The following is a 16,271-nucleotide window of genomic DNA, read 5'->3' as shown; positions in this document are numbered from 1 at the left end:
AGGTGACTTTATGCAGACATATGAGTAAATTTATGTTGCAATTATAAACTATCATGAAAATTACAAGTGATCGCTAAAATAACGAGCTATATGTGAGTCTCATGCTTGCCATATGTCCATCTTCAGTTCCAAGGGCGGCGGAACCGGGGGGGCACAGGGGGCACGTGCCCCCCCCCACTTTTCCTCAGGTTAAAAATGTGCCCTTTTTCTACATAAAAATTGACTCGAGGTGTCTTAAGTTAGCAAGAGGCCAGGGAACCAGAATGAACACTCGGGAAGGGCCGTTTCCGGCTATCTGAGGGGTTTGTAAACCAAAAATTTTCTTGTACGCTCCGCGCCAACCAATGGTGGCGCTCCGCTCAGATAGTCGTGCGTATACGACTTTGCAAATCCTGGCTACGCCCCTGACTTTTAATGATTTTCTGTGGGTCAAACTCAAAGCTATTTCGAATGGAAAAAATTTGTTAAGATATAAACAAGATATAAACTCTAATTCGGAAGATTCCTACATTAGCAATTAGTATGATTTCACCTCATTTTGTCTCAAAAGAAAACTTGTTCCTTGTATCCCAATTTGCACATTGGATATTGCAGTGCTAGTATGCATTTTTCTTTGGGGGGGGGGGGGGGGGAGGCGTTGATGGAGTGATGTGTATACGCAAATAAGATAATACAATAAGAGTTATACTAGGGTACAAAATATCAGGCTGCATCAGTCCAATCGAATTTCTGCAAAGTGCCCTTTGATGTCGGTGCCCCCCCCAGATTAAAAGTGCTTCCGCCGCCCTTGTTCAGTTCCGTTTGTCAGTTTTATAAACTTTATTCCGAAGCTATACGTCACAGAACTTTCTGTGAGCTACATCTATTGGTGTTGCAGGGTAACAACGGAGAGCCACCGCACCGGCCAACGGCTTGAACTTTCGTATACAGGCCGGTCTACTACTTTGTGAAAAGTTGATTTGATTATTTAACCAAATGGTTTAACTCAAGTTGCTGATATCACAACATAATTATAATTGTTGATACCAACCATTAATCAAAACAACACAAACAGTTAAAATGATCGCCCACTTCGGGAATTTATCAGCACGTACAGCTGTTTCAACATTGATCTACCACGTGACTATAGCATCTGCATTGCAATACTATTAAAAACAGAATACCATCCCCACTCCTCTCACCCATCCCCCCCCCCCGACCACCCCAAACCGATGATGATGTAGATTATAATATGTTGTTGTGTGAATAATGAGATATGTTAATTGTAATCGCTAAAAGCTAGATCAGTTTCAGCAAACTTAAGTCATAACTGGAAAGTAGTTGCAAAATGGAATCATGGCCCTCAACAGAGAAAGCCATAGAGTGCCATATCTGGGCGTCTGGATGTGCCACATATAAAAATTGCACACCAAAGCCCAATCCATGGATTGGACTTTGGTGTGCAAAGGATGGGCTTCGCACTCATTGAGGCCAATTTATATTGCTGCACTGCATTCCTTGCTACCCACCTCCCCAGTTCCAGACAACGAAAATGAAAGGTTAAACTTTCCCGATATCCATCAAAATGGGAATTTAAAAGAAATCCTGTCGTCAACAGTACCGGGTGTTTATAGCGGTTCCAAAATAAATAATTGCTCACTCAAACCATGGTTTGGACATTTCATACAGTTTTGCTTTTACATCGCGTTCCTCTGGGGCGTAACCACATATTCCTTAGGTGTGTGGGGGGGGGGGGGGAGTGGTAGTTGACTCTTTTCACCTCTCCCACTGTCAGACAAATAGTACTGAACTTCCTACTGTACAGTACATGTACATAACATGAATATGGGTTTAACTACTCAACAGTCGAAAATTCCTCAACATCTTTTCAAAAGTTGCAAAATAAACCACCATAAAGTGTTCAAAGGGGACTCAACTCCCTTGAACTACTAAACATCTTAGTCCCCTCTTCACACCAAAAATTGTGCTTCTGGTTTGTCTAATTGCAACTTACCAGTTCGAGGACAGCCTTTATAATAAACGACTGAACTAGCTTTCTTAGTTTTAAATCACCAAGGTGATACTGCAAATATGGCGCTGCGCATACCAAACTATTGAAACACTGAATCTTTTGTCAACATCTGGAGGCATATTTGGAATAAGCGATTCGATTTGAACACGCCAATAGCATAAAATCACGGGTAATTTCATAGGTCTACTGAAGTTTTTGTATAGAGCCTTTGAATCTGCTATGTTTACCTGCACAACGTTGACACGTTAGCGGCTAGACAGTTTCTTTTTAATCATAGCCTAATGATACACCTATTTTACTTCATACATTAACAGTGTAATATAGGCCTAGGCTAGTATTAGTAATGCCTAATGGTATTAACGTAATGCAGTTTCTTTAAATTAGTTGAACAGTAAGCTACAGTAGCTCGAAGACTTGCTAAAACTCAAATCGAAATGGAATTTATTTATGTAGTTAGCAGAAAATTCATCATCGTTTCAGATGCTTGTCATCAAGTATAGCCTAGGCTAGGTTATTTATCTTGATGATACTTACTGTAGTTAATGATCTAGCTTAAGAATCGGATAGGGACAATTTGGGAGGTCTGGGACTGTCGGGAGTTCCAGGACAGTAGCATTTAAACTAAGGGCTGAAACAAAACCATAGGTTAGTGTATGAGTTGAGCAATAGTGGTGTGTCTGGTTACATCTAATCAACATCTTGATATGAAATTTGGATGATTTTCTATTTTAGGTAGAACAAAAATATTTGAGAAATATCACACTTTGAGAACATCTTGAGAAACATTGTTTTGAAATGAATAGAAATTAGAATGCTAGAATGTAGTTGCACGTGGTATTTCGGCAGTATGTACACCTATCTATTGTGAGACACCAGAGTAAACTTTGTCAAGGTTGATCGGGAGTTCCCGGACGCCTATATAATATCATCATAAGAAGAAGAATAAGTATTGTTCTATATGAAGTCAATCAACTAATTTCTTGTATAAAAATAAATTTGTTATACTGTAGTGTTAGAGTTTGCTAAAATTGCCCAATTTTTGTGATGTCCAAGCACTCATCCCATATCTGAGTGAGATCTCGCGAAGACCACTCTATGTACTTAGTACAGACAGGTGTTACTTAAAAACAGGTTAGGATGGGAGCGTAGTCTAACCAATGCAGAAAACATATCTGAGTGAGATCTCGCGAAGACTGTAGAAGACTCTTCAAAGTGAAGTGTCTCTACCACTCTATGTACTTAGTACAGACAGGTGTTACTTATGAACAGGTTAGGATGGGAGCGTAGTCTAACCGATGCAGAAGTTAGGTGTAGAAGTTAGGTTTGTCGTAGCTATTCAAAGTATTTCATTCCGAAGTCTAGATATAAAGAAATTTGAGAAAATTTTTCATGTAATGAGTAACCTTAAGCCTTAAAGGGAGTGAAGAATCGAACACAAAGAAAAAGCTGATGCAGGTAATCTGACCTAGTTTTGAATGAGGTGTAACAGATCCCAGAATATACACACACAGCTTATACCGTCGGTAATTAGACACTAGTGTACAGTACAGTCAATACATGCAGCTACGGTCAATACCCACAACACAGTGTACATAGCAGCGATGGACATCTCAGGTCCATAAAAAAGATAACACGGTATCACATTTCATTACTGTCTGCATTTTGTAGCAACAAGGAGAAAACTTCACTTTCAAACAACGGAAAGTTAACTTTTCAGAGGGCAGCACACGGTTTGAGGCAAGTCTTCAATGCCTTTAAGGGCAACATAATTGGACCAACCATGCAACTTTTATGATGCATAACCTTAGTCGTGCACTGATTTCACAGTCCTAAGTAAAAAGTAGTAAACCAGTTGTTGCACAGGTGCAATACAAATTAAAAAACAAAAGATTTCTGAAATTGATATTTTATTTTTCTTTGAAAAAACTTTTAATCTACAACATTTTAGAAACCATATTCCTTGTTTTTTTTTTCATTTTAGGACCGACATGTCACCTGGGAGGGATCGGTCGGTACGAATTTCGGAATCAATTGCCACAAGTACTCCTTTTTCTGGAGAAAAGAAATTCAACCGCTCTCCCAGTGATGCTATCAGCTATGAAGACTTATTGGTTGCTCAGTACCTGGACAGCCTACAGAAGAGTCAGCCTGCTCAGTCTAAGAGAAAGTAAAGCCACTTTATGAACTCTTTTAAATATTCCAGTTGAACTATTCCAAATGTAACACAGAATTATTCTCAACTATTAAAGATGAAGCCACTCCATAGTTTTGGTATACCATTGTGTATATACTTCAATAATTAGTGCTTGTGGGAATGTATTGTGTCATGTTTATAGCTATGTAGTGGAAAGTCTATAGTGTCTTAACTAAACAAACAATGTATCTTGTACACATATTTTGTTGTAAGTTAATTTTTGTGTAATGCCGATAAGTATTAGTTTGTTCATCCAGCCATCCACACAAAGGGCTCCTGCTCATCATTGCTGTCACTTCTTTCATTAGTTCTGTAGATTATTGCTCTGTCTTTTACAGATTATACCTGTTGGTAAAAAGGCACCCTCAATGTATACAGTACTTGATATGTTTAATCAATTCATATGAATAAGTTCAGCAATGCTTTCAAAGGTGATGCCATAGCATCTCTGGCAGTGCAAGTACATAAGCACAATGTATGAATAAAGAGTAGTTGAAATGCAACCAGCTGCTGAAAGTGGCTACCGAATTAACTAATTAATCAAGTGAATTTACAATTAATCATGTATTTTGCTTGTCCATCCCACCAACAGATTGCACAGATCTGCGGCTAAAGCTTCCCCTTATCTACAGCGAGTAGGATTTTCAGATCATGGACCATCGTTCCCTGGTAAGACGAGAGGAACCAGGCCTATTTCTGCAGTGAGCAGAACATCTGACAAGAAGAGAATTGATATGAGTTTTCTGGCTGGTCAATCAAAGTCTGACTCGAAAGATGGAGAGGAGGAAGAGGAGAGTAAAAAACCTGTCAGGAAGAGACCAGAGAGTGCTCCTGTCTACAAAACAAAAAGGTAGTCAGCCTCATATCAAAGTCAAGCTGTATTTAATAATATGGACCCACAGAAACCTAGTATCTGTATGGAACAACATGGCAAGATAGGCTGCACTTCCTGTTTGAAGTTGCCAAAATTTGGTGATGGAGTGCAACCATATGTTGTTATTTTAAACTTATAAAACTTGTCAGCAACAATGAAAGTAGACAAAAACATCAAACGTTTCAAGTGAAGAACAAGATTTTCCATTTATGTTTGTGGAGCCAAAAAAAAACTGGATTATCCAACTGGATTATACCAATAGAAACTTTGCTCATTAATAGTTTAATACTAGACAAATGATTGCAACAAATAGTCTGTTGATGAGACTGAAAGTAATGCAAGCATAAGTGAGGATATGATATCGCTTGGTGAGAAAAGACAATGTTTTTAATCAAATTGCAAGGAAAACCTATAGTATCAAATCAAATTCTTTGAAGTGCTTGTAAAGCTTTTAAAAAACATCTTTAAAATAAATGTAGGTATTTGCATATGAAAATCTTGCAAGTGTGATTGTTTGAGTAATTTGCTTGTTTCCAGACCTTGGAGTGGGCGTCCTTGGAGCGGACGATCTGTAACGTCTGCTGCTTCATCCAAACGATTCTCACAGTCTAAAGGACTCTACAAGAAGCAACCTAAGGTGATAAGAGCCATGGCATTCAAGAATGGATTAAGGGACCAGGGTTACCGTATTACAGCTCCAACACTGAAAGTGGTAGGTTGGACTATTGCATAGTTCTTAAGAGTAATCCCCATGTAAAGAGACTCACTTCACTTCAAGTTTACTTACCATACACATGTACCAGTGTATGTCTGTCAATGTTATTTAAACCTCAGTACAATCACATTGCTTGTATGGCATATTTGAAATGTATGAATCTTTATAAACATGTAAGTGTATGAGAGGATTTTCAGTTATGGACTTGGGTATCAAAAACAGATGCTCTTTGATAAAGATAGGTTTTGTTCATAGTATGGTATCACCAAACATTGTTGATAGTGTACTGTTCTGGTTCTAGGCAAACTATGTTAACAAATTGTGAGGGTTTACATGATTATCAAGAAAGGAAGAGAAACACAATCTGTTCAAGTGATTAATTACCCCATTAAAAGTATAGATTTAATATCTGCTCTATATTACTGCCAACACAAACAAATACATAATGTAGAAGTAATACATGTTACATGATATGAATATTCATACTTGATGTGTAACTGGATGGAATATAAAATATTATACACTTGATCTAGGCACCTGAAATTGTGTTTATAAATACAAGAAACTTGAATGATAATGTTAACAATGTTTCACTGGGAATAAGTGATCCAGTGATTGCATTGTAAAATGCCCAACAAAATAGACAAAAGCTATACAATTGCAAAAGATGTGTGTGTAGGAGACTTTCAATGCAGTAACTATGGTATTTTTTGAGACAAAGCCTAGACCCTTCAAAACTGATATGAAATGTTTAATCACTAAATTAAAAAAATGTAACATTAGAATTGGTTGTAGATACTATATTCCTTTCTGTTCAGTTTCTAGAATATTGTACCCTAAAGTTGGACCTCAAGTTTGCAGCAAGGAGAATGTTTCTTATTGATGGAACAGAACTTAAGACAGCCGAAGAAATTCCTAAAGATGCTGAAATTTTCATTTCTTGTGGGGAACCCTTCAAGGATCCAGTTGCATCTGCCAAAGGTATACTTGCTACTCTCTATCTTTCTAGTTGTACAGTTTTATCAGAAATGACTGATTTATGGTGTTTTGAAATAGGTGTGGGCTGGGGCTGGGTGGGGGTTGGGGGGAGGGTGGTGCATCATGAAGGTTCAACTTGAAGTAATGGAAGGTGTATAATTAATTTAAAAAAAAATCAACTTGTTGAAACATTTCCAAATGGCTTATATTATAACTAACAGATATCTAATTTTACCAGTAGTTATAGACTGATAATCTTTAGTTCGCAAGGATTAGGAAACCAACAGAAGCTCATTGAATCCATCTTACATAATGATTGTTGATGACAATGACAACTGCTTATATCAAGCCCTGTCTTTTCATGAGTGTGCAGAGACCAATGGGACAGGCGTGTAATTACCCCTTAACATTCCCATGCATTGGATGAGAGAGTATCTCATTGTCTGGCTACTCTTTCAAATTCTGAAGGAGGTGAAGGCTGACCATTCGTCATCACTGCAGTGCTGCAATGTGAATCAAACAGAACCAATCCCCATCTTCAAATTTGCAAATCAAAAATACCAAATCCATGGAAGACCCTGCTCAACAATACTAGACAGCAGAATTTTTTATAAGGGCAATAGAACCTGGTTCCTGGTAAGGTTTTGAGAACCAGAGAGGTTGGGGTATGGAGATACTAACATCTAAAAAGCACCATGGCCCAACTATTTTGTCTAATCTCAGATGATATTTTCATATTCACCGATGTTCAAAAGAGTAATTTCACAAAGGGGAGCAAGTTATTCTAGTGTTGTGTTGGTTACTTTATTTATTGTTAATAGATTAAACTGAAGAATGCTGACCGCCATAGATAACTGTCTTGAAATCCTAACACAGAGATGATCTTTCTTAACCTGCTTTTCAGTTTTGTTATGCCAAGATACTATTGTCTTTTTCTTTCTGTATTAAATAATTGTTAACTTGCTCTATTACAGGCACAGCTCATAAGAATATCCACGCCATGTGGACATTGAATGGTGTTCAGTTACCAACAGATCAGAAGAAGAAGAAACCAAGAAATCAACTGTCTAGGAGAATGAGGTATACATGAGACTTAACCAGCAGTTTAGTTACTTAAGCTGTGAGAATTAACCAGCAGTTTAGTCAAATTAGCTGTGAGACTTAACCAATGAAGGCATCTTTATCTTAAAGTACCAATGAAAGCATCCTTATCCTAGATCACCAATGAAAGCATCTTTATCCTAAAGCACCAATGAAAGCATCTTTATCCTAAAGCACCAATGAAAGCATCTTTATCCTAAAGCACCTATGAAAGCATCGCTATCCTAAAGCACCAATGAAAGCATCTTTATCCTAAAGCACCAATGAAAGCATCCTTATCCTAGATCACCAATGAAAGCATCTTTATTATAAAGCACCAATGAAAGCATCTTTATTATAAAGCACCATTGAAAGCATCTTTTTCCTAAAGCACCAATGAAAGCATCTTTATCCTATTAAGCACCAATGAAAGCATCTTTATCCTATTAAGCACCAATGAAAGCATCTTTATCTTAAAGCACCAATGAAAGCATCTTAATCTTAAAGCACCATTGAAAGCATCTTTTTCCTAAAGCACCAATGAAAGCATCTTTATCCTATTAAGCACCAATGAAAGCATCTTTATCTTAAAGCACCAATGAAAGCATCTTAATCTTAAAGCACCAATGGAAGCATCTTTATCCTATTAAGCACCAATGAAAGCATCTTTATCTTAAAGCACCAATGAAAGCATCTTAATCTTAAAGCACCAATGAAAGCATCTTTATCCTAAAGCACCTATGAAAGCATCGCTATCCTAAAGCACCAATGAAAGCATCTTTATCCTAAAGCACCAATGAAAGCATCCTTATCCTAGATCACCAATGAAAGCATCTTTTTCCTAAAGCACCAATGAAAGCATCTTTATTATAAAGCACCATTGAAAGCATCTTTTTCCTAAAGCACCAATGGAAGCATCTTTATCCTATTAAGCACCAATGAAAGCATCTTTATCCTATTAAGCACCAATGAAAGCATCTTTATCTTAAAGCACCAATGAAAGCATCTTAATCTTAAAGCACCAATGAAAGCATCTTTATTATAAAGCACCATTGAAAGCATCTTTTTCCTAAAGCACCAATGAAAGCATCTTTATCTTAAGCACCAATGAAAGCATCTTTATCTTAAAGCACCAATGAAAGCATCTTAATCTTAAAGCACCAATGAAAGCATCTTTATCCTAAAGCACCAATGAAAGCATCTTTATCCTATTAAGCACAAATGAAAGCATCTTTATCTTAAAGCACCAATGAAAGCATCTTAATCTTAAAGCACTAATGAAAGCATCGCTATCCTAAAGCACAGTTGAAAGCATCTTTATCCTAAAGCACTGTTGAAAGCATCTTTATCCTAAAGCACCAATGAAAGCATCTTTTCAGTTGGTTCAGTATATTGCAAGTCATTCACTTTTTATTTTCTCACCAGGAAAATGTTGTCATCTGACATGAGGAGAATTTTAATATTTTGTAACGGAGATGGAAGCGAAATGCACGAAATGTTGGCCTCTCCGGGACAGTTTGGAAAGGTGAGTTATGTCAATGTCTTTAATGCTGTTATGTCTTTAATGCTGTTATAGTTTTAATATTTAATGGAAGGAAAAGGTGGGAGTTTATCTTGCATGGAGATATTCCCTAAAGAGAGAATAGTCCAGAGGTTTTACATATTACTCATAGAATACTTGAAAATACAAAACAATGCTTCACCAAAGCATCCATGTACTCATATGAATTATAGGTAAATAGAAAATGACATTAAAATATAATGTCAACCACCCAAACTGTTGAACAGCAGGAACATGGTGGTGATATATGCTTTGGTAAAGTGTTTTTTCTCTTTATTTTTTTTTTGTGGATGGGGAGGGGGGTGGGGAGGAGGCATAGCTGTGATCAATATGGCAACCTCCATCTTTTAAGTGTTAATGTAACACACATTTGTCCAGGTATTAAAGCAATGCGACTCTGTAAACAGGAGAAAATATATAGACTATACACTAGGTCTATAACTAGGTATATGCGCAAGGTCATGCTAATAAAGGCTTCAGAATTTGAAAAGATTCCTGACTGGACATATGTATGTATAGGTGATAGGGGGGTTTGGGGGGGCATGGGCATGGCCCTGTGCAAATGCCACTGACGTTTAAAATCATGGACATGGAATCATCATGAACAGTACCATGACTGTACCATGAGTTGATCAAATCCCCCCGGGTGTGTGTACATATCCCCCCCCCCCCAGGGTGTGTGCATGCTTGTGAGCTCTTTTCACAGGCTCCTGTTACTTTGATTCAGATATCTGTAAGAGTACAGGGCACATACGTTAAGACTGATATCACAGCGCCCTTTGTTAAAATGCTGGATAGCCCTGTTATTACTCTACTTTGATTTTTAATAAGCAAACCTTAGTTGATTAATGATTTTTGGGTTACAAATGTGATAATATCCATCCATCCATCACTGTAACAAATCACTGCTGTTTGTTTATGAACAAGATTAAAAAAACAATCCTTTGCTGTCTGCTGACAATTTGTTAATGATTTATATCAACAACTTGTCAACAAAGCTTGTTGTTATGGTAATCTTTCCTTTACACATAGTATGCTTCATTTTGCTTCCATAGCAACTGGATTTTACTGTCAGGAAACCATGCTAAATCCTGTATATTTTCATCAATTTTCCAGTTTGAGGGCATTTCACAAACAATAAATATGTAGAACTGTTTATTTCATTACAGTTAGGAAAAGCATGTACATAAGTCATTGCGGTTTTTTATTTGTTTCCATGACGATTTCTACATTTACAGCCATGATTACATTTGTCTGTTTTTGTACCTTTGGAATGTTATGATAAGTGGGTTATTTTCAATTTTTAATAGTTTTTGGATGGATGCACCTTGAAGCTTGGCCTCACCTCACCAGCTAGGGTTGCCTACATGGGTGATGGAACCGTTGTTGAGACCATTGATTCAAGTAAGCAGCAACTTGATACTAAGGTTTATTTCATAATAACTTCAAACTGTTTCCTTGTAGCTAACTAATCAAGAGCAGCTTAATATACCATCAGTCACAGGGGTGGCAATGAGCAGGATATTGGCAGTGACATGAAGAACTTAAACACATGAAAAGAAAAATATAGGCATGATTTCAGTACCTATCATTAGCACAGTATTGCACTTCATCAGCAATAGCCTGTTGTGTACTGTAATTCAGGAAATACCATTGAGAACTTGATTTAAGCCAGTAGATTGTCACTTTAAGCCAGTAGATTGTCACCAGTAAATCATCACTTTAAGGAGGATAAGCAAGTAATTGGAAGTGATGTTTGTGAATTATACAGATATTGGTTTTTAGTATGATGTATATGTAATGGATATCCCATTACATACCTATCAGTACTAATCTCTATGCATGCTTAGTACTCTGTGTACATATCCCATTACATACCTATCAGTACTAATCTCTATGCATGCTTAGTTGTACATATCCCATTACATACCTATCAGTACTAATCTCTATGCATGCTTAGTACTCTGTGTACATATCCCATTACATACCTATCAGTACTAATCTCTATGCATGCTTAGTTGTACATATCCCATTACATACCTATCAGTACTAATCTCTATGCATGCTTAGTACTCTGTGTACATATCCCATTACATACCTATCAGTACTAATCTCTATGCATGCTTAGTTGTACATATCCCATTACATACCTATCAGTACTAATCTCTATGCATGCTTAGTACTCTGTGTACATATCCCATTACATACCTTTCAGTACTAGTCTCTATGCATTTCAAGGCTGTTTATTGGTTTTATTTTTCAGTACCAAAGTTAGATGCTTGCCTTCAGTCCACTGTAACCCCAGTTTATGGACCTGTATGGGTGTCAAAGGGAGAAGCATTTAGTCCAAGTGGTGCTAAAGGTTTGTTATTTTTAAACCAGCATTGTAAAGATTTGTGTAAATGTTTGGACTGTTGTCACTGTTATCATGCTTGAGTATTTAAATACAATAGTTACATTACTGATGCTACCTTCCATGCTGTTACCCTAGCCTGTTGATTAAGAACTATACCAGGGATGTTCAGTCCATTACTTTCATGTATTGTGTGACAGCAGAGGCACATCTGAGTAAGATATGGGGTGGGGGAAGGTATGTTACGTAAAAGTTGTGCACCAACTCTTGATTTCCCGATGACCAGTTTTTGGTTTCGATGATAATCGTAACCTTTGCAATCATGCGTGTGTGTATGTGTGTGTGTGTGTGTGTGTGTGCGTTTGTGACGCCCAGCTTGTAAACACGATATCTCAAGAAGGGAAGCTTGGACAGTTCTCATATTTGGTACATAGGAGTATCTTATTGAGTACAAGAAGCCTATTGTTTTTGGTGTAGGTCAAAGGTCACTTGGGGTCACCAGGGGTCAAATAGTGAAAAGCTTGTAAACATGATATCTCAAGAAGCAAAGCTTGGATTGATTTCATTTCTGGTACGTAGGTTGACCACATTAAGTACAAAAAGCCTATCGTTTTTGGTGGATATCGAAGGTCATTTAGGGTCACCAGGGGTCAACTTGTAAAAACCTTTTCATAATATACGGTATCTCCCATCGTCCAGCCTATAAGTATATGACATGGGCGATTCGCCTCATAAGAATAGGAGAGCTTACTGACAATTGAAAATGATCTTACGGGCATCCGTAGATTTGAATCTGAACTCGCGACAATATCCCCATTGACTTAAGTGTGTCGCTAGAAGTCCTGAATTGCTATGTACATATCTACATACATGTACAGTGTCTTCCAAGGCTTGCTTGCAGACCATAGATATATAAAAGTGCTAGAGCTACTTCAACACTTGTGACTCATCCGTATGGATATTTTGCTAAAGAGTTGATGTGATTTCGATGGAATAGTGCACTTGAATGGCGAAGCATGCCTTCTCTAGAAAATATTTGTAGATCATTGGTAGTTCTGGTTGGATGTAAGTTGCACAGGTACAATTTCAAAACATTTCTTGGCCAGCTGCCAAGGAGAAACTAGGTCAAGCACCTGTGAACTTGAGATTTGTTTTCACTTCATGGAGCTGGCTGTAATGTTGGCCTAGTTTTTCTCAACTTGTGAAACTACCATTGACAGGGTGTGACAAGGTTGATATTTTGGGACTAGTTGTGAATGGGGTAAGGGATTGTTTCAACACATAACAGTCATGTGATCCAATGTCAACAAAGGTCAATCAGGGGTCAAAAACTAGTATTTTTGCAATAACTTGAGAACCAATTGCCCATTAAGGTTGGGAGTTAAGCTATTGTAATACAATAGTAGACCTGCATTTGGGTGACCTTTGACCTCAGGTTGACCTCCAGTGACCTGTATTAGCTTCTTTCAAGTTGATTCTTTGAAGTTTTGTGGGCATATTCCAATCTAAATTGTCCATAAGTGGACTCCTCTGCAACCTTAATGTGCGAAGTTATTAGAGATTTGGTTTGGTTTGTAATACTTGGTGTGCGGATTCATAACATTGAGTACAAGAACCCTACTGTTTTTGATGGAGGTGTGTATAACCACGTACAGACTGACCTGTGTTAGCATGCCATAGTGTTATTGTAACAGCTAGTTCTGGTTATACTAACAAGCAGAAGTCTAGTGCATTGAAGTCATCGAAACCTCAATGCATTTTGCATTCTGGTTTAATATTGAAGCCAGATATTTGATACCCAACACACAGGTATCATCCTTTTAGGACCAACATCAGTATCAGAGTTTGATAAATCAAAGTGATGCCAAAGAAGAATATGTTAGTATTGATATGTGTTACTACTTGAAGTAGCAGTTATGTTTGTTTATCATTCCCTAGACTTCCTTCAAGTGACAGTCAAGCATTGCCGAGACAAGGAGAGGGAAGGCCAACAATATAAGAAACAGCTCCAACTAGCTCTGGATGAAGACTTTGAGGATGTTACCATTACTAAACTCCTCTCTATGAAACAAGATGAACTAGAATTTGAGTTGAAAGAAGTAAGAGCAAATTCACAAAATAAAGATGTTAATCTAGTAGTTAATTTCATAGCAATGGAGTTATTTTCTTGGCTTGATACATAAGAAGATGAAAAAACAATGGTATAAAGTTTTATTCTTTGTTTCTGTTGTTGTTGAGAGGGTATCCAACAAGTCAGAACAATCTATGAAAAAGTAGGGAATGCTCTGCACTTGAGACGTTGACAGAACTATGGTAACAATAACACAGCTATTGGCGAGATTCTCCTCATCAATTGTAAGAATGAGTCCAACCATTTACTCTAGCTGCTTCATTCAGTTTGTTGTTAATGTCTTAATTAATTAACCCTACCATCGCCACCTTCAACTTAGGAAGAAATAACTACACAAGAGTCCTATGCTTGCTGGTTGTTAACTGCATCAGTCCATTGTTTCTTTGTGTAGGTGTTTGTGTGTAGGTGCATAATGTGTGTAGGTGTTTGTGTGTAGGTGCATATTGTGTATGTGTTTGTGTGTAGGTGCATAGTGTGTATGTGTTTGTGTGTAGGTGAATAGTGTGTAGGTGTTTGTGTGTAGGTGCATAGTGTGTAGGTGTTTGTGTAGGTGTAGGTGTGTAGGTGCATAGTGTGTAGGTGTTGGCCCCATACATTTATCATTGACACCCATCCAGTAGTTTTGAAGAACTATCCTCTTATTATTTCCGTACTCTTTTTAATGAGGGGCAGTACTTATGAAAATCCAAGCTAGTTCAGTATTACAATATTGACTGATTATAGGCAGGTTTTCTTTTGTCAAAGCTGAATGCATTTAGTTTGTGACTGAGTAAAATGCTCTCTGAAATGAAAGTAACTTGAATTTGTTACAATGGTGGCAAGTGTTCTGATTGTTCTCTTTTCATTCCCCCCACCCCCACCCCCAGACGGAGAATGGAGTTCAGCAATTCACAGAGACAAGGAAGAAACTCAAAGACATTTTGAATGAAATAGCAGACTCAGCCTCCCAGGAGAAGGTGAGATATATATTGTGTTATATATGTGTTATGTATGAGATATATATGTCCAGATGATTGGTTTATCTTTCATTATGACATCCTGCATAAGGGTGACAGTGTACAGTGTAGGCTGTTAACTGTGGTGTGACATCTTACTTGTGTGTATTATAGCCTAGCTATGTATATATATATATATTAGATCCTCCTGCGAGCAGGAACTCACAAGGAAGCCTCATTCTCTTTCATTCATATTTAACGTCCATGATTATGAGTTGTTAATTGTCAACATCTCTGTAACTGGGCGACATACCTTAATCTGGGAGTGACTTGAACCGGGGACCTTATGATTGAAAGGCACCGGCGTTAACCATTGAGCTAACACTCCACTGTGACAATTGAACGCATTCAATATGTGACAATTGAATGCATTCATCTCACTTTCCAGGGTATGCTTGGCTCCCATCTTGTATTTCTACTGTTTAAGGATATCATGCAATTTAAAGAAAGAATAGAAGCTATCATTACTTGTCTATAGTTTGAAGTTTTAAATTCATATACCTGCAGTTAATATATATTATTACCATCACCATAGCAATGATAATAATATTACTTGTGTCTTCCAGGAATCTGATCACCGTAACTCATATGATTGACAGTCTGCCCTTTATTAAGTATGCATTCTGTTAAAGACTTACTTCAGAATAAGAGACTAACATGTCTCAAGAGTTTAATCGAGATCATATGTATCCCATGGATGCCAAATAAAAAGATATGCTCAAAAGTCATAAAAAAATAAAGTTAATTGGATTTTCAGAGCTGGAAGCATCAATCAGTCATGTAATATCCAACTACATGATTGGTAAACACAAGATCTTTGTTTGAAGATAAAATATGGATGGTTTATAATTTCCCTGAGGGAGGATTTCAGAATCTTTTCATCTGAGATTTAATTGACTTTACATTGTTCATGTTGTAGTTTGGGTAGAGCACATTAGATGTATATATTTTCAATACAATGTTATCCTTTTTATTGATTACAGGAATACGGGTCGACGTTTAAGATGCAACACATACCAGAGATTGAATCTACGCATAGACTTGTAGGTCAGCAAGGTTTGAGGTTAAAGGTTAGTAACATTTGTACTCTCTGTGGTTGTCACACAGCATTGCAGAGTGATTGTTCATAGTATTACTGTGAAAGTGTTTAGAAGGCTAAAGGACTCTTTTTTATGCAGTGTTTTCAAATTTATTATCCCTAAAGTGAAATGGAATGACCTTTTAATTTGCCAAATAAAAATATCTGTCCTGAATTCTTAAATTGAATCAAATTTCTCACAAATTTGTCTCTTTTTGTGAACCCTTACATTGTTGGGAATTTGTATGTAAATGTGAACATTGTTGGGAATTTGTATGTAAATGTGAACATTGTTGGGAAT

The 16,271-nt window shown here is 37.2% G+C and overlaps 2 protein-coding genes across 2 annotated transcripts in view; one reads left to right on the top strand and one right to left on the bottom strand.

The window, feature by feature from the left end:
• LOC139970053 (uncharacterized) overlaps positions 1-16,271 on the bottom strand; it is a 491,924-nt gene that overhangs the window by 322,198 nt on the left and 153,455 nt on the right. The window lies entirely within an intron of this gene.
• The window catches only part of LOC139969350 (doublecortin domain-containing protein 1-like), a 60,278-nt gene continuing 46,053 nt past the window's right edge, over positions 2,047-16,271 (top strand). The window contains exons 1-12 of the mRNA XM_071974232.1: positions 2,047-2,180; positions 3,993-4,178; positions 4,798-5,055; positions 5,617-5,791; positions 6,613-6,775; positions 7,747-7,852; positions 9,278-9,377; positions 10,724-10,817; positions 11,677-11,775; positions 13,705-13,865; positions 14,764-14,853; positions 15,876-15,962. Coding sequence (XP_071830333.1) covers positions 4,000-4,178; positions 4,798-5,055; positions 5,617-5,791; positions 6,613-6,775; positions 7,747-7,852; positions 9,278-9,377; positions 10,724-10,817; positions 11,677-11,775; positions 13,705-13,865; positions 14,764-14,853; positions 15,876-15,962 — 1,512 coding nt within the window. The 5' untranslated portion in view covers positions 2,047-2,180; positions 3,993-3,999. The remainder of the gene's footprint in view (positions 2,181-3,992; positions 4,179-4,797; positions 5,056-5,616; positions 5,792-6,612; positions 6,776-7,746; positions 7,853-9,277; positions 9,378-10,723; positions 10,818-11,676; positions 11,776-13,704; positions 13,866-14,763; positions 14,854-15,875; positions 15,963-16,271) is intronic.

Source organism: Apostichopus japonicus, chromosome 7 (assembly GCF_037975245.1).
Source record: "Apostichopus japonicus isolate 1M-3 chromosome 7, ASM3797524v1, whole genome shotgun sequence".
In the NCBI taxonomy this organism is placed as follows: domain Eukaryota; kingdom Metazoa; phylum Echinodermata; class Holothuroidea; order Aspidochirotida; family Stichopodidae; genus Apostichopus; species Apostichopus japonicus.
Note: the sequence above shows the minus strand (reverse complement) of the source record. Positions and strands in the feature narration are given on the sequence as shown.